This window comes from Maniola hyperantus, chromosome 15 (genome assembly GCF_902806685.2).
Source record: "Maniola hyperantus chromosome 15, iAphHyp1.2, whole genome shotgun sequence".
NCBI lineage: Eukaryota > Metazoa > Arthropoda > Insecta > Lepidoptera > Nymphalidae > Maniola > Maniola hyperantus.
The window spans coordinates 5,325,306-5,345,189 of record NC_048550.1 but is presented as its reverse complement, the minus strand read 5'-3'; the positions used below and the strand labels follow the sequence as shown (position 1 = coordinate 5,345,189).

At 36.0% G+C, this 19,884-nt stretch overlaps 1 protein-coding gene across 8 annotated transcripts; it reads left to right on the top strand.

Annotated features, from left to right (window-relative positions):
• Positions 1-2,154: 2,154 nt before the first annotated feature.
• On the top strand, positions 2,155-19,412 carry Septin4 (septin 4). 8 transcript variants are annotated; one of them, XM_034976114.2, is made up of 9 exons: positions 3,174-3,693; positions 9,629-9,820; positions 10,129-10,387; positions 11,747-11,897; positions 13,682-13,847; positions 14,225-14,381; positions 14,972-15,056; positions 15,234-15,249; positions 16,822-19,412. In XM_034976114.2, exons 1-9 carry the CDS (start codon positions 3,576-3,578, stop codon positions 16,878-16,880), a joined length of 1,203 nt encoding a protein of 400 aa, XP_034832005.1. In that variant the 5' UTR covers positions 3,174-3,575; the 3' UTR covers positions 16,881-19,412. The 8 variants fall into 8 exon arrangements, with proteins under 8 accessions (XP_034832007.1, XP_034832005.1, XP_034832006.1 ...); XM_034976115.2 differs by having other exon boundaries at positions 15,234-15,253; XM_034976116.2 differs by lacking the exons at positions 3,174-3,693; positions 15,234-15,249 and adding an exon at positions 2,155-2,697.
• Positions 19,413-19,884: the final 472 nt, after the last annotated feature.

The following is a 19,884-nucleotide window of genomic DNA, read 5'->3' as shown; positions in this document are numbered from 1 at the left end:
AGATAGTGGTTTCGTAGAGCGTTGTATCTGTCGTTTAGACCGACAAAAGGTATGAGTGACAGAGACAACGCTCTACAAAGCCGAAATCTCACTCAGGTCGTTGTAAAATATTTCTTGCTGGCTAATGTAACTATTTCTTGTGGATCCCACTTCTGATATTATATAATATAAACTTTATTTACTCTATTGGAAAGGTTATAATTTTAGTAAGTAGGTAGTTCATGTTTACCTGTGTTTGTTTTTACATACTGCCTCCGTTCATCTCTACAAGTTTGAGTTACGAAGACGTAACTCCTATACTTGTTCGTTCGCGCATCTTGGGCTAAACCACCGACAGGGTGGTCTGTGGGCTATACAAAAATCTTGTTTGGAAATCTCCACACCGCGCTTTCGTGTTTCGCTTGTCACTAGTTACTAAAGTAGATACATATGTCTTCAAAGCTCTTCAAGTTCTTCAACACTGCCATAGACACGTGCAGGTCAAGGTAAAGAAACTCTATCTCCAAAGAATTCTCTTACCAATTAAATGTGTAGACTCGACAGCTTTACAGCTAGGTTTAGGTTGTCTTTCCACCAGACAATATGTGCGATATGTTGTATAGAAGCAGGGCGCTATTTTGCGGAAATCCATGATATACAATGAACCAGCAGAAGCTTAATTTTCTATGATCCGCTGAAACAGATCAAATCTGTATGGTATGGTATGTGTGGATTGTAAGGTCTACAATGTAGACTCTACATTCTCCCGAGGATGCTCCGATGTCGGAGCGAAACATGGGTCGAGTGTGTTTTGGGATTTGTGTGGTGCTGTGAGGTGGTGGTGCGTATTGTTTGCTTGGTGGCTGGCTTTTGCTGCATGTTTAGCAAAGGGCGGGGGGGTGCATATCGCATGCTGCATGTTGCACCATACAGATTTGGTTTATTTCAGCGGATTATAGCAAATTAAGCTTCTGGTTCATTGTAATATTATGTGCGATATATCATGTCGCTAAGCTAAGCGGTGAGCGAGGTTAAAGTAACGAATGTGTCTATTCCTACCCAAGCTATGTGGCGGGGTGGGTAAGATGTGCTATTAAGATGCGCTTTGCGCGAGGTAAGCTATGCGCGAAATATATAGGTACCTACTACCTACGCCTAGTCATTGGGTGTGGTGGTCCATACTTCCCAAAGTTACCTACACCAATCGCGCATCCGTAGCTCACACCCTTAGCTCGCATTATTCGCTTCGTTGAACCCCTTTCAACCATGAAAATCAAGCGATCCTGCTAGTGGGTGTGACACACATCCCTAGCTAAGCAACGCATCACATCTCTGGAAAGGCAGCCTTATTTCTTCAGCTTAGTCTTAAGAAAATGCAGCTACCCTGAATATAGATACAGTTTCGTTAAATTATGAATAGTAAAATAAAATTTTAAGAGGACTTAATTACGTCTTACTTGTTAAAGCTTAAACCATAAATATTAGATCGTATGTAAAGTAACAGATGCGATAGATGCAAATTATAATAAAAAGTATTAATTCATTTTCCATAATAAAATAGATTAGTTATATATTTTTTACTAGATGATGCCCGCGACTTCGTCCGCGTGGATTTAGGTTTTTAAAAATCCCGTGGGAACTCTTTGATTTTCCGGGATAAAAAGTAGCCTCCTTCCCCGGGATGCAAGCTATCGCTGTACCAAATTTCGTCAAAATCGGTTGAACGGACGGGCCGTGAAAGGCTAGCAGACAGACAGACACACTTTCGCATTTATAATTTTATATTTTTTATTAGCAATGATGGATATATGGAACGAGCAACCTGAATTCTCTACCCTACCAAACAGGCTAAACTTGGTAAATAAAAATTATCATCTCTATGTAGACTTAGAGTACACAGTCTTTCTCTTGAGCTAACGCGGGGGTAGGTAGATAGTAGATACAGATGCATCAAATACGTAGGCAGCGACCTTGAATTTATTGGGACGCGCTTTATGCATCTGGGGCAGCGACGAAGGAAGTTCAGGAAAATCACAGTCGTTACGCGGGGGGCGGTTAGGAATCGCGCAGTCGCCTTTGGGCTTGCAGTATTGATCAGCTTCCACCCCTATGGAAAAGTTCCTCCTGCGCAAGACCGCACATGCGCCCGGCGAGGGCGAGCGTAGGGCGCGAGCTCTCCCGGGCCCTCACATTACGTAACGCACACGCACAGGACGGCGCACAAACAATGTGATTTTATTTTACTCCGATTTTTTACTACTCTTTTAGATTTTACAATTTATTAGGATTAGTGTCGTGATAATTTATCTAGTAATCGCGCGATTTTTTTTCTCTCCTTTTGGTGTTTAGATTAGAAATATCGACATACTATCGTAACTGTACAGTTAACAATTTTGAGCAGACACTAAAGACTTTCAAGTGACTTTCGTCTGGCATTTTAAATGATTACCATAAATACATTAAGAAGATGAGATCTCAGTTAAAAAGAAACTTTCGGCGGCCGAAAACCGAAGGCAGACGTCTTGAAGAAAATTGTGAAAATAGATCGATAGTTTTAGATAGGTAATAAGTAGTTAATAAGAGGCCCAAAAATGTTCACAATGAGAAGAATGAAGAATGATAGCATTGAATTGAAAAAGAAATCATCGTGAAAATTAATGAAAATTTTCACTTTATTTGTTCTAAGCATATAACGATACTTCTGTATAAAAATGAATGGTAAGTTAATCTGATTGTTATATAATTTTTCACAATAACTAATATTATACACATTGTGAGATTGTGTAGATAATAATTTATGAAACTTTAAACTTATTGGTTTGTGCTAAATACACAAAGAAACGCCCTAAAATACTTACTTATTTAAAAATCTAAAATTGGGTTTCTCTAAACTATTGATATGAACGGTGATTTTGTTTCATAAATATTTAAATGATAACGGCTGTTATATTCATAAAATGGTATAATTTCTACGTAGATCGTTGTTTTTGTGTGCGGTCGTAGACTGCTGTGACTTTGTTCTTGTGGGTTTAACTACATTTTGGCATATCTACGTACCCACAATATTAATAAACTATCATTTTATTAGAGCTGTTCATTTTACGTATCTCTGACAAAGGTTCTCGATTACTTAGCTTAGTGAAGGCAAAGATAATATATTAAACAGGTTGTATAGCTGTGTAAGTACGTATGCTTACAACAGCTGTGTGAAGATTTCGTAATCCCCCTAGAAATTAATTCAATTCAAGTGTAGTTAATGAATGACGTAATTTAACGCCTATTCAAATCTTCTAGTGACAATATACGCATAAATTGTTGCTTCACATAATCTACCGACGAGCACAGTTTTACCGCGAGCGCTCTACCGGTAGCGCGCGAGTGCCGGCGCGTGCGCCGATCAAAGATACATTTCCGCGATAGCCAAATACGCATTATTATTTACTATACCTACGCACTAAACAATAAAGTGCATTCATCAAATAATTATTCAGTTCTTCGATCGGCTTTAGTCAACAGAAATCTGTGATATGACAACATAAGTAGCCGGAAAATTGCACTGCTACTGATTCGTCGAAAGTATTCCAACACACCCTACAATGGAGGAGAGCGAATCATACGCAATCTTAGACATTAATATTTGTGATAAGGATTCAGAGAACTCAGATAGTAACGATGTCAAAAAGAAGTCACCTCTTACAACTGTTATAAAAATACGTAAGTAAGTTCGTACTTCGCCAATATAAGTCGATTTCCTTAAGTAAATTACTATAGTATTTACTTTATTTAAAAGGTAATGTGTTATCGTCTGTTATATTTACGCAGGCACTTTACTAACCATAAATACGGAATACTGATTAACGTTGAAAAAAGTGCTAGCTAATAGCTATAATATCAATATATATATATATATATATAATATTATACTTATAATAAAACTGTAACAGGTCAAATTCTGTACATTGAAGATATTTTGAAATTTTTTTTTCGAGGGCACTCTATAATCGATACTGAACCCAAAACTGTAATTTTTTTCATTTTTGTCTGTCTGTCTGTCTATCTGTCTGTCTGTCTGTCTGTCTGTCTGTCTGTATCACGGCCGCGCATCACGCTGAAACTACTGAATGGATTCCAATGAAACTTGGTACGATTTCAGGTCATACTATGAGGAAGAATATAGGATACTTTTTATCCCGAAATTCAGCATGGTTCCCGTAGGAGAGGGGATGAAAGTTAAAATGTATACTGAGTTGTAATTCATTAACGCGTAGTCCGATTTCATTCATTCTTTTTTTATTAGAAAGGGGATATTTTAAAAATTGTTCCGTATATATTTCAAGGTCATCGGCTTTTAACCGACTGTCAAAAAGGAGGTGGTTCTTTTTTCTACATCGATTTTTTCGAGATTTCTGAACCGATTTGCAAATTTTTTTTTTAATCAACAAAAAAAGTTTTCGTGGTGGTCACATAAAAATTCTGGATTCAACTCCTTAATCCAGATGCTGCAGGGTTACTGCCCGCCTGAGTTATCAAGATTCAGGAAGTGTTCATAGTGAATTCATATTGTAGGTACGAAGCAACGACTTTATTCTCAGACTTCAAGTCTCAACTCTTAAACCCTGATGATGTAGGGTACAGCACTCCTAAACTATAATGTTTCAGGAACTGCGGATGCTGCAAAATTATTTTAGGTACCAAGCATAGGCTACATCATTGAACTTCGGATCCTAACTCCTCAATCCTGATGCTGCAAAATACTGAAGTCCTAAATCGTGGGGATTTTAGAATTTCTGATAGTGAATTGATATTTAAAAAAAAAAAATTTGAATCGACTGTTAGGCGGAACGAAGTTCGCTGGGTCAGCTAGTATTACATATATCAAATTCAGCAAGTAGGTAACTACAAGGGCTAAAGCAAGGAACAACTCTAGGACTAGAACTTGTACACTTGTACTTTTATTGGGAACTTGATTTTTATGTACGTACATAGTGGGCACATATCTCCTTATCAAAAGGCAAAGTAAGTAGGTACCAACCTAGCTAGAGAAAATTTTCCGAGGGGCCGTTTTCATGGCTTAAGTATGGCTTTGTAAGTTTTGTCTCGTTCGTCGCAATCTCATCTCTGAAAATCACAAGTAAGGATTATCCATTCTTTATACTGTGGTAATATTAATTAGAGTAGTACTTATTATTTATAGATAGTAAACACTTGAAACAACATAGGTACAACGTGGCAGATAAATATTTATCCACTCTCGCGCAGATTGTTTGCAAAATATATATCTTCCATTGAATCACACCATAAATTTTCTCCAGTCATTATAAACAACAATAGTGTTTACTTTTTGTATTCGTAATCTGTAAGTAATTTTTGCAATAAAACAGCGAAGTTAGATACTTAGTTACTTACTTGATATACTTTTGTATTGTTTACTATACCTACCTACCATGGGAATGAGAACCATATATAATATACAACTAACACTTACTGTGTGCAACTACTTAGGTAGGTATTTCCAAAGTAATAATTTATTGTCTTGTCACTCATTCGTTCTCTAAATTAGGTGTCTCTGTCTACAAAAGTGTGGAATTCCATAGGACGGAAGGAACAACATTCCCCCCGTAGGAAAGGCATTCTCAACTAGACTAAAAAAATCTTTCTATTTCTATTTCACCAGAAAAGCTCATCGTTACATCTTTTTGTTTTAGGTACTTAGGTAGGTACCACACTTCTAAAGAAACTGTTTTTGGGTTAGGTACTTTAATTTTCAACTTAAATACCAGTCGGTAGGATTGGATTTTTTACATCTTATGCATAAATGATAAAAAGCAATGTGAAATTAATTGAACTTTTCCTAAAGACATTTAATGCCAACTGTAACTTTTCCAACCCGTGATTTGAGCATCCCAACACCTTGCCGACTCTACCACAAGGTCATGAACTCCCTGTTCTATGCAGTAGACCTAGATATTTAAATAGCATACCGTAATATTAAAAATACTTCAACCGAAACAACTGCAGTTCGCACCATACAAAACAGTTTTCCTAATTATAGCGACAACATAAAACAGTTGATGAGCACGTTCGACGTTTCCGCTCGGTGTCCTCAATGTTGGGTACACCCATACACCTTCCAGGGACACGGACACTAGATATAGGTAGGTAGCTACTGGGAACTCGAACTGTTCCACTTCGTTACGCTCGTTGCAGTCGGCGCGGCGGACTCCGTGCTCCGTACCCTGTACCTGCATCTGCACAAAGAACCTAATTTGCATGGCCATTTTACCCGCCTCGCTTTCACGTCTTGTACATTCAAGAGAAGCGGTCCAATGCTGGACGATTATGTACAGGATGTCGCCGAGTCGCGCTTCCGCATTAGTTCAAATAGAAATGTATCTACCTCATATTATGTACTAGCATATCTATGTTTACGATGTATAAACAAAGTTTTTTGATGTATTTAAAGTTTAAACACCTCTTAGAAATTATCATATGTATTTAGATGAGAAGTAGAGAACATGACACAGGCTTTGATCAATAAGGGAAATGTCCCAATACTCGTCGGTTTCTCAATTTAGCTGACTTTGCAGCTTTGCCACGTCGCTGTTATTTAATTTAGAACAAAACAAATTACATGACAAGAAAGCAGATATTATAATGTATTTATTAAATATAATTTTGGAATTAATAAGTTTCATTAATGTTATTAAATAATTAGAAAATACAAAAATGAGTGATTTGTACCAGTATCCGTCAGATTTGTCCTAATTATCGTCAATGCGTCCCAGAACTCGTCAATTTTTACCAATAATTTAAACTCTATTGCCTTAGACATAAGGTTTATTTTAATTTCATTTTCAAGTTGTGATTTTTTTTACAACCCTACTCGAGCTGAGAAAATGTTTAAAATATAAATTTAACTAGTCGTTTTAAATGGAAAACTATTGGATTCTGGGCTTTCAAGCCATGGCGGGAAATCCGCGCCTCGTCCTTGGCCGTTTACGTTGTCTATGATATATCATCATCATCAACCGATAGACGTCCACTGCTGGACATAAGTCTTTTGTAGGGACTTCCACACGTCTTGCGCCACTTGAATCCAAATGAATGATATCGTCCGTCCACGTAGTGGGGGGTCCACCTACGAGTATTAGGTAGCATTACCTACTATATTGTTCAAGTTGTTTTTAGATACCTATTGTTCAAATAGGGATGATGACTACTAGTCAAATAGGCATCTTTTTAAAATTGTTTTTCTGTTGCTTGTTATATTTTAATATTTATATTTATGAACCCCAAATTTTCTCGCTCTTTCATTTGAAACTCCACTCAATGCGATAGCAAAAAATACCGAAAAGGCTTCAGGACCTGGATCACATCCACACGCTGCGGCAAGTTATATAGAAGACTGAAGAATATAATCGGCCACTTTGTTTAACGTTTTTGGATTATGAAAAAGCCTTCGATTCCTTGGAAACATAGGCTGTATTGAGATCGCCATAGAGGTGCCAAATCGACAACTGGCATATTCAAGTGCTGAAGTGCTTGTACGAAAACCGCCACGATGTTAGTCCGCATTGAGGACCAGGGAAGGAAGCTCCCCCGAAGCTCTTTACCGCTGGTTTAGAAGACTGTTTTAAGCTTCAGGATTGGAACGGACTTGGCATTAACACTAATAGCGAGTACATCACTCACCTTTTATTTGCCTATGACAATGTATAGTTATTATTGCAGAGACTCTGGAAGACCTTAATGCAATGCTCAATGACAGCAGAGCTTCAGAACAGGTGGGCCTAGAAATGGACATGAGTAAGACAGAAATCATGACTAAGGCTCATTTCCTGCCCCACCCAGTAATCATTAAGAGCTCTGCACTCGACATTGTAGACGAGTAGGTATATATACCTGTTGACATATGGTTCCGAGACATGATTGCTAACTATGAACTTCATAAAAAAGCTCAGAGTCTCTCCATCGCCCAGACCCAATTGCAAAGATCGTGCAATTGGGTCGAGATATCGACAAATAAAATTAACAAAATAATCGTGGAATGTAGCCGTTATCTACATAATAATATGTCGTTAAACCACGAAATAAGCTTAAAATCATTAAATCACTTGCTTTAACGGTGAAGGAAAACATCGTGAGGAAACAGGCACACCTAAGAATTCTTCATAATGTTTTCAAAGGTTTGTGAAGTCTGCCAATCTACACTTGGCCAGTGTGGCAGACTATGGCCAAAACCCTTCTCATTCTGAGAGGAGTCCCGTGCTCTGTAGTGAGCAATGGATTGATCATGAGGATGTTAGGTAGCTAGGTATATATAAACTAGTGGTCGGTGGTCCTCTCCGAACTAAGAACTCGTGGTATCCCATAACTCTATTATCCCATAACAGTGCCATATAATATATTAAGATTATTGTAAAGTTATGTTAAAAATACTGATGCCCATTAAAAATGAAATAATTTCGTTTCTTTATAACATATATCTGATTTTAATTTTTGTTGTTCAAGTACACGATATAACTGAAATTATACACAAGTTTCAGTTTCTAATATGTCGCCGTTTTTGACATATAGCATCGAATTCAATCGCCACTTTAAAACTCCCTATTTCATATGAGAGCCCCGCTGAAATAAAGCTTTTATATTTTTGTATGCAATATTCGTCTGAAGGCCGTCAGTTTCCATTTTACGTTTAAATTTGAAGTAATTACGTTCAGTAATTCAGAAGTTATAAGGCTCTGATGGACAGACGGACAAGTGCCATTTCACTCAAGTAGACTCAGAGACCTCACTTCGCTTGGTCAAATATATATTCCCGTATCTGTGTGGCTGTTGAAGATTGCATTGCAAACATTGCATAATTATAAAACTTTAACTTCGTCGTAGTCAGGTTTAAAAATAAAAACATTGCATCTTCAATTTAAAGGTCAATTCAAGTACAGATTAACTGTCCAAAACTGTCACTGTCTGTGTACCGCAACTGAAACTCTTATCACGTTGCAATAAGGTTTAAAATTGAACAGTGTCGGTATTACGTTCATTTTTCTAGTGTGTCCCAGTAACCGTCAAAATAGTATGAATTTTGACGAGTATTGGGTCAAGTAGGGATTTCAAAGTACCAATAGATGTCACATGCGTTAAATCAAAAATAATAATAAAAGTAACACAGTTTTATAGATTATTTCGTTAGAAAATTAACTTGACTGTTGTATAAAATAATCAGATTTACCACAGTGGCCAACAGATGTTTCAAAACTTTCTTCGAATACTAGCATGTAGGACTACGATTGAGTAACTAAACCTGGCAAAAAACACAAATTTTGAAAATGCTAACTTTGAATACGTTTTTCTCCAACTCTATTATGGTTTGGACTAAATGTTGTTATACTAATTTATGGAAAATACTATCACAAATATGTTGCCATAAAAAGTTTTCATTTAGTTTTTGCGAGAAATTAATAGCTGACCATTTTTTACAATCTGACGGGTATCGGTACACTGACGACTATACCAGCGTTTCCCTTAACTGATTAAAGTTTAGGCGCAAACTTTTTTTGATTATGCATTACCTGTATAAAGTCCATTAGGCTTAAAAACTTAGGTAGGTAGGTACCTACTTTAATAGTTAACCTATTGTTGTTACCAGAAAGAGAACGTGGTGAACGTGATTACATAGGATTCGCGACTCTACCGGAACAAGTACATCGCAAATCAGTCAAAAGAGGGTTTGACTTCACGCTGATGGTTGTTGGCGAATCGGGCCTGGGGAAATCAACACTAATCAACAGCCTATTTCTAGGAGATCTTTACAAAAACAGAAAAATATCCGATGTCCAAGGTGAGGGTTGACCATTTTTTTTTAATAACTATGTTAACGAGAAAATAACATTACACAATAAAACCTTACCGTAAAGTAGAACTTAATGACTGCTGTACATCTGCTATATAACCTTGCAATAAGTTATCAACTCCAATTTTATACTTTAAACGAGCCGAAAATTATCTACATTCTACTTCATTATTATTATTTAGGTCAACTCTAGAGAGCCGTTTAATTATTTTATCATCATAATTATTACGCTTCCTAAACAAGTACAATAATTTCCAAGCATTTGATAATGTTTTCAAATTAACTTCTTCAAACAGATAGAATAGAAAAAACAACAACAATCGAAAAGAAGACCATGGAGATCGAAGAACGTGGTGTAAAGCTGCGACTGACAATAGTAGATACTCCAGGGTTCGGGGATGCTATAAACTGCGAGGATTCGTGGAGAGTCTGCTCAGCGTACGTAGACGAGCAGTTCCGGCAGTACTTCACAGACGAGAGTGGTTTGAACCGACGGCATATGCAGGACAATAGAGTTCATTGCTGCTTGTATTTTGTACCACCTTGGGCTCATAGGTACGTACATACTTCCACAGACCCCATGTCTCTTATAAATGATCAGGTGTTTGGTCCGTTCCTTTTACTAGCAAATATACCAAAGACTTAGCTGTTCATTCTTCGTTTCACGTGACATCTGTATAACAGCTCTGTATTTTTAGGGACTCCAGGTATTAGGTACCTCTAATTTCTACAACTATCTGTACCAGTAAGCCAATAAACACATATTTTGTTTTTGTTAACAATTACCTTTTTGTAGGTCTTTAATTTTTTTTATTCATTTTTTTACGTAATTCATATTTCAGAATAGAGATGGACGAAATGATAACTAAACGTGTTCACATAGATCAGTTTTCAACAATAGGTTAGTAAATCTTGAACATTTGAAGAATCGATGTATGACCTACAACAAATTCCATTAAGTAGGTAGGTACGCTTCAGAAAATTATAGTCGTATTTATTTCCATGTAGTAAAGTGCGATATTCGTCAATAAAACCTCGTTGTGGTAATGTTACTGATAGCGATCTACAGCTCTTCGATTGATTCATAGTTCCAAAGATAATAACGATCATTCAATCAATGCGTTGGTTATTATATGCACGATTGCGATATTGCTCTATTCATTTATGAGTCTATTCGTTTAGTTTAGGCTATTAAAGCATTTAGTAAGTTGCTCCGTCTTTTTATTTCTCCTTCACAGTGACCCAGATAAATAGCTTCAATCAGCCGCCTGTGTGATTGAAAATCTTAGATCAATATAATCTACATTTGACATTGATCGAAGTAATACTCTATCCACTGAGAGAAATTAATGTAGGGCTCTTTCTGTGAGATAAGCCCATATAACTAAATAACAAAAACAAAAATTTAGTAGGCGTTAATCATTCTGAGTGACCAAAACGGAAACTGCTAACCACAGACACAGATTATTTGTTTCTAAAACGTGTCTGCAAAATATCATTGAGTTGCGTGTAAATGTTCAAGATGAGAATTAGTCTCCGACAGGTCGAGATGGCGATCGTGGTATGAGGACGGGAGACGCCCCGCGCACCGACACGTCACCCGCTCTCGCCCGAACCGTGTTAGCGCGGGTGAGCAAGGCGTTCCCTCCTCGATTGCCATTTCGACCTGTCGCGTACTATACGTTTGTATGAAGCGCGCTAGGGTTACGCCGCGATTACACCCGTCACCGTGAGTTTTACTCACGTAAGCTTACGTATTTGGTTGACAACTCTACAAAGCTATAGTATAGTACTTATGTTTACATTCGTAAATTTGTCGTAAGTTAATCATGTAAGCTAGGTATACTTCCGTGAGTAAAACTTCCAGGTGTAATCGCAGCCTTACTTCTCTTAACAGTTAAATATTGTAAACAGCTTGCGTCAAGTCGACTTGGAGATGATGAGACGGCTGCACCGGAAGGTGAACATCGTGGTGGTGATAGCGAAGGCGGACTCGCTCACCACGGCAGAGGTGAAGAGGCTCAAGACGCGAATACTGAACGATCTGGACGAGCATCAAATACAAGTACCGAACAATTTTGATTTTTCTTATACTTATTAGGTACCTACTTTTGTTTTAAGATGATATACTGTTGGTTCTGTTGGTTGGAGAAACGGTACATGCCAAATAATTATATTTTCATTTTTGTCCAAAAAGTTGTTACACCCTACTTCATATTTTGTGCACATTATTAAGATTCGTCTGTACATGTATGAGTATTTAGTCAATGATAAACACGGCGTAATGGCGCTCCACTGTTCATTAAAAATTTCCTGAACATTTGTATAGGTTGTTGTACTATTTCGTAGGCTCGCTAACCATTCAAAATTAATTAAATCATTTTGAAAATGGTAAGGTAAATAGGTATGTCAAAAAAAATAAAAAAACGTTCTAAGAACAAATATTTTTTAAGGCCGGCGGTTGTAAAGCCGGCGGCGGAAACCGCTGCAGTTTAGTAATAGGCTACTTGACTCATATCTAATTTCGTCCAATAAATGATCATTTATTATAGTATTTTGCTTAAGACAACGAAATATATCAATAACAATTATTAAAAACGCAGGATGGATATATAAATCCAATTTAAAAAAATACAGTTTTTATTTTTATTTGAAACGCAGAAAACGCTGTCAGCCATGATGTGACGTCATTAAATATGTAAACAAAGAAATGTCATCCCTATGTCACGCGGGGACTAACGTAGTATCCATATATATAAAATTTAGAGTCCTGACTAACTTATATATCAACGCACAGCCTAAACATCTAAACAGCTGGTCCTAGATACATGAAATTTGGTGGGTGTGTTCTTTGTAGGTAAAGAGAAGGTATCCACTAGGAAAGGATTTTTTGAAATTCCACCCCTGAGTGGGTTAAATGGAGGTTTGAAATTTATGAAGTCCACGCGGGCGAAGTCACGAGCATAAGCTAGTTTTTATATATTTCTAAAAACTTATAGTAAACGTAAAAAAATATCGTTTTCTCTTTATAAATTGAATAAGTTATTAATTAAGACTTACAACAAAGTGATCTTTGCAAAAATAAATTTGGGTTGAAGTCGTTAGTCATATAGGATCCCTTTAAGCAAGTCTTCGCGTGTTACGTATATTTATTTCACTGGGCACTCTAATCCACAACTTTTCTGTGGTCTTTATCGATGCGTTTTTACATTCTCGGATGATACAATAACGATATTTACTATATTTTTCATGTAAACTAGTATAGAAGTCATGTTTATTAAACTTTGGGAGGTTATGCTGTTGTTTACAAATGGATGACGTCAGAGCACAGATAATCTATAGGCCAAACATGGCCGACAGTGTTTTCAGCTGTCTAAGAAAAATATATTTTTAAATTAAAGTTTTACGGTTTTTAGGGCGCAAAAAAATATAGTGTTAATTTTTTTTGATCTAATAGGACAAAATATATTAACCATTTAAGACCAACTTAAAAAAAGTGTCAACTAGCCTATTGAAGGCTTAGCCGCTGGCTTTACTATGAACCTTGTAAAGCTGATGCGACCGTCTAAGGGGTGGTTTCGGACATCAATGGTATAAGCCAAACCTTGAAGGTTCGTTCGGCTGTAGGTATATTAAGTCTATATATAAAAAAAGATTGATTAACTTAGTAGGAGTGGAAGTAATTTCAAAAAGTTCCTTCACGAGGTGGAAAACTTTTATGCCGTCATTTAAATATTTCAGCTTTTTAATACATTTCGTCTAGTAACATTTTCATAATCACCTCCGTGTTGCTAGTCTAAGACTTTAAAGTTCAAACGCCGAAGTTTGACATAGGTATTTTCCCTTAAGGTGTACCAATTCCCGGAATGCGACAGCGATGAGGACGAAGAGTTCAAACAACAAGACCGGGAGTTGAAAGCGGCGGCACCATTCGCTGTGGTGGCTTCGGACACCGTCCTGGAGGTCGGCGGCAAGCGCGTGCGCGGCCGGCAGTACCCCTGGGGGATCGTCGACGGTAATCCAGTGCTTTCACTTCGGCCTACTTCAAAACTAATCTCTAAGTATATAATATACAGGTTGGAAACGATATCTAGTCGATAAGTGTGCGCAGAGGATTTTCTGAATGAATATCAATATAACAGGTTTGACTGACCGACTAAGTATAAGAAAATTATTATTTTTGAAATTGACTAACTTTCTGTGCTTAGATTTTGAAGCATAATATCATTTTGATTGAAAATTTAATGTGAAAAACAATTTTTCAAATGTTTCCTTTTTTTGTCGGACAAAGTTTACACTTAACTAAAGTCTAAAACAAATCCTATACCTATATAACAAGAACAATGCGAAAATTGTTCAATATTTAATTCAGAAAAAAACTTTGATGACCAGTGGAGAACCCGCGGCACTCGGATTTCACAAAGCTGCGCACGATGCTGATCTCGACGCATATGCAAGACCTGAAGGACGTGACGCAGGACGTGCACTACGAGAACTTCCGCGCTCAGTGCATTTCGCAAATATCGCAGCACGCCATGCGGGAGCGAGGGTGAGAAATAAGATGATCGCTCACTATGAGACATCAGACGACGCGCAAGAAGTGCAAGAGCTGAACGCAAAATCTAAATGTGCAAACTGTATTTTAAATATTAAAAATTCGCTTCTTCGTTATGGCTTTAGCAGCTCTTGCGCAAAGTAAAAAGTTTTTTAAGTAATAACTATGCTTTCTGGTCCCATTCTCTGTTTCTTTTAGACTGAGAACTGATAACTTATAATATTTACTTACCTACCTGCCTAACACTGAAAACTTATACTTACCTGCTGCGTAAGTGGATGATAACTATTGTCTATCAATTATATTTTCTGTAGGTATGTTACTTACTATCTGATATTACGTCTGTCTGTCTGTCTGTCTGTCTGTCTGTGTATTTAGTTGTTACCTTTTGACAACCCATTGATAAATAATCGATTTTGGCAAAATTTGGTACAGAGATAGTTTGCAAACCGAAAGCTGATAATATACCTAATATGCTTAGGATTTAAAAAAACTTAAGTCCATGCGAACGAAGATGCGGAGATCAGCTATCTTAGGATACAATGAGTGTTACTTATATATTAGATAGGTATGTTCCTTTCTAGGAAACTGAAAAGAGACTCTATGGGTAACAACGCCGACTTAGTTTTCACGGACACGGATCGCCTATTACTACAAAAGGATGAGGAGGTAATATTTAAATAAGTATAATAATTTAGTTATTAAAATATATACTACATACCTATATACTTAAGATAATATGGTATGGTTAATGATGTATTTTTAAATAAATTAACAGTCTTTAACAGGTTTTAAGAAGATTTTTTATAACACAATGTAACAATACTTAAAGTGTTTTCATGTTAGGGCTACCGTGGACTTCGTACGTAAGATCTAATTCAACACAATACCTATTACGGCTCAAATGCATGGTTTTCAGAATGCGCATATTTTAAAAAGGTTTTGAGCATTTTTCATTAACAGAATAATATAAACATACAACTCATCTAGGTAGATTTCATTTATGTGACCTGACATAATATCTAATATAAAGTAGGACAAATCTTTTGGGATGTTGCCGCATGGTTACAGTTTATTAAGGTCAGATGCCGAGTCATGAAGTCGCAAAGTTTAATAATATTAACGACACACTCATCTTAAATAGGTTAGGTATTTCTTTTGTCTGCAGTCTGATGCATGTACCTATTTAATCTACATTCTACATAGATAGTCCACGTAACGAATTTGTACCTATAACATCTAAATACCTATTCATCTTTGATCTTAGATACTTAGATAGGGACCACTCATATAAATAATCTCGCAGAATGAAACTTTAATATTTTGCTAATAGAAAATACATGATAGTTACTAGATAACTGTACATTTTAGGTGCATGTGTTATGTCTCTTTGAAACTGAGCTCTGTTCTAGCAGTCAGTCAACCAATCAGTTTTTTGAAAAATGACGACATAAAATGATCACATCATTTATCAATAATCTAATAGGCTAGTTGACACTTTTTTTAAGTTGGTCTTAAATGGTTAATATTTGTCCTATTAGATCAAAAAAATTAACACTATATTTTTTTGCGCCCTAAAAACCGTAAAACTTTAATTTAAAAATTTTTTCTTAGACAGGTGAAAACACTGTCGGCCATGTTTGGCCCATAGATTATCTGTGCTCTGCCGTCATGCATTTGTAAACAACAGCATAACCTCCCAAAGTTTAATAAACATGACTTCTATAAATTCCCAAATTTATTTTTGCAAAGATCAGTTTGTTGTAAGTCTTACTTAATAACTTATTCAATTTATAAAGAGAAAACGATATTTTTTTACGTTTACTATGAGTTTTTAGAAATATATAAAAACTAGCTTATGCTCGTGACTTCGCCCGCGTGGACTTCATAAATTTCAAACCCCCATTTAACCCACTCAGGGGTGGAATTTCAAAAAATCCTTTCCTAGTGGATACCTTCTCTTTACCTACAAAGAACACACCCACCAAATTTCATGTATCTAGGACCAGCTGTTTAGATGTTTAGGCTGTGCGTTGATATATAAGTTAGTCAGGACTTTAAATTTTATATATATCGATACTACGTTAGTCCCCGCGTGACATAGGGATGACATTTCTTTGTTTACATATTTAATGACATCACATCATGGCTGACAGCGTTTTCTGCGTTTTTAAAAATTGTTATTGATATATTTCGTTGTCTTAAGCAAAATACTATAATAAATAATCATTTATTGGACGAAATTAGATATGAGTCAAGTAGCCTATTGGTATGCTATCATATCTCCACTCCGTTCCTCTCTGCTCCGCTTTGTGGACAGGCACCCACCCCAGTCCTCGAGGTGTTTACAAACTGCTATTAATAGAGCTGTTGACTGTTAGCCTTAGCTGTAGGTACCCACTTACTTCTTAATGTATTATTAATTTACTTCCAGATTCGACGTATGCAAGACATGTTAACACAAATGCAAGAAAAACTCAAAGCTTCCGATAAGAAACACGACAGTATTATCGATGTATAGAGAACAGACTGCAAGATTAGTGTTTTAAATACGTTTTCAGTGTTTGTCTCCTTTTCAGTCTCGGTTGACAAAATCTAGATTAAGCAGGTGCCTACCTACTACCTAGCCAAGGCTTTGTTAAGTTACTGAGGTAGAGTAGAAACACATTTAAAATTCAATTAGGACGTTTTATTACTTTTAGCCGAGATTGAAATGAAGGCTTAGAAAAATCCAAAAATTATCATTAAGGTAATATAAGTAGTTAGGTATGTATTGTAGTTTGTTATTAAACTAGAAATTAGAACTTATATGAAGGTAGGTATAGCATAGAACCACAAAATGTAAGCGTTATAAATATGTAGGTACAGATTTTTAAGATTTGAAATCTAGTGATGTTTTGAAAATAAACTTAGGCAGCTAAGTTTGAATTACACCAACAAACATGCGTAACTAGGTACCTTCTTAGGCACCTACCTCTACACATAAATAGCACGTAAAAATAATGTTGAAAATTAAACTCAAAAAAAATAAAAATGTGTGAGTGAACCTGAGATGAAAAATTTGAGGAAAAAATTATGATGAGAATTATATTTTATCGAAATTTCCTTTACACATCTAGGAAACGATAAGTGTGCGCAGAGAATAATTTTCGTAATATTTATCAATAGTTTTAAAATGTCTCACATAGTGAGAAAAAGTCTCCTCTGTGTATACTTAAGACCCCGTTCAATCTTCAATGCTTCTTCTACAATACTAGCTTTATTAATTAATAAAGCTACTTAGTAGAATGGTAGAGTGGCAGGAACTCCATTGAAGATTAATGCAAGATAATGCCTGATCAACTAATTTGTTGATCAATTTGGCAGGCAGGCATTATTTTGCGCTGATCAGTAGTAATTTTCAGTAAACCCTTTGATTTACTATAAGATTAAATACGAACAGTGACGTGCACAGAGTTCTAAACTAGGGTAACCATTACTAACTGCTAAGAACAAAAACGAGCATTGAGCTATTTCAACTTGGGTTAGCGGTGAAAGTCTAGTGGTTAAGACGTTGGCCTCCGGGGGCTCCGGGATTCAATCCCGGGCAAGCACCTCTAGCTTCTCGGAGTTATGTGCGTTTTAAGCAATTAAGTATCACTTGCTTTAACCGTCTCGTCTCAGAATGAGAGGGGTTTGACCTTCAAATCCTTGCTCAGTAGTAAGCCGGAAATGGGTTGATAATGATAAGGATGAAGCAGTAAGTGTTTTATGTCTCTATGACTAGCACGCCATGAACACGACTCCTTATTTCTAGCATGTATTTAGGTAGAGGTACTTGATACGTTAGTAAAATTTTCGAATAGAAAAATTATGGATTGTCTCACCTTAGGTAATTTATAAAATTGTTATGTAGGTATACTTGTGTAACGAGTTAAGCCCACAGATAGAACCTACTTTTAAAGGTGGGATATAGTGTTTTAGAGGAAATAAATAATATAGATAGGTACCATCACTATTTTAGAATTTTAAAAACACTTAGAACTTACCTACTGTTATGTTGCCGTATTGTACCGATCAATGGTTTTCGGCATAAACCAATAGGTACCATTTATATTTTTCACTTTTTGAGTCACATTCGTACCTACCTAATATCTATGCATAATATAAAATTCATCAATTTTAAATCATACTTAATTACTTACTTATTTGGTATTCTGTTTACGTAGGTACCTACTAGTTACTACCTGTATAAAAATTTTGATTTTCTAGAACATTTCCATGTAAGCTCATAAAACAAACTGTATTTTCTTGGGGCCTCTAGTGATTATTGTGTAAGAATCCTGATTTATCATCTAGTTCTATTATCTTCTGCAGCGAGTATTATGAAAGAGATAGCAATACACCTGCCATTATAGTTAAGAGATTGTGTACAACAGAATCAGCCACTACCCACGTAATGTGAGGAAATTCTTTTAAAATCCATAACCATAGGTACTAATATTGTATACGCTAAAGTGTGTCTGTCTATCTAAGTAGGTATCATTTTGCCTATTTAACTGCATAGTCTGTCTTTATCTTTGTGTTTACATGACTCATCCACTTTACCGATTTTCACAAAATTTTGTAGTTAAGTACCTACAGAGAGTGCATCATCTCGAGACTGACATAGGCCTTTTTTATCCCGCAAATCAAGGGTACCACCCGCGGGATTTAAAAAAGAAGTTTGACGTGGATGAAATCGCGAGCAGTAAGCATCTAGTTTTTTATAAATTAATAAAATTATCTGTTGCTATAATAATAAATGCCACTAATTTGTACAGAAAATACTTACTTGAAACATTTTATTATTTTATTTTAATCGATCTGATATTTGTAAATATTTTTTTAAGATTTACCTATTACGATTTTAAGTTTTTAATGAATTACGCATTTGTCTACAAATAATTATATATTGGTATATATTTTAATACTTACCAAAGTTTATATAATGTGAATTTTGAATTAATATTAATACAATAAATTGATACGTAAAGTATGCAATCATTTTATGTTTCATTACATAGGCTACTTTCCTACCACCTACATCACAGACCATGAAAATAGTACACATAGAGTTATAATACATTCTAGGTCTGAAATAAAGCGATTATTGGCCGAGTACTATATTGGTAGGCCGAGGCGAAGCCGAGGACTTCTGAAGTGATTTTGAAAGGACGAGGCGCCAGCCGCGTCCTTTTAAACTAAGCGAGGTTGGTAATCGCTAATTTCGGCCGAGAATTGTATAGTACTTTTCTTCCAATTGCGAGGAATCAGTAAAAAATTAATAAAAGAGACAAAGTTTTAATTCATATGAAGATGTATATTGTTTATGTACCAGTAAAAAAATTATATTATTATTGTGTTAATTTTTGCGCAAATGGTACGAAAAGTAGAGTATTTTCCTCGGTGATAAAGCTGGCTTAGTCTTGGGTGAACTTAAATCCCTCGCTACGCTCGGGAGTAAACCTCGAGTCCT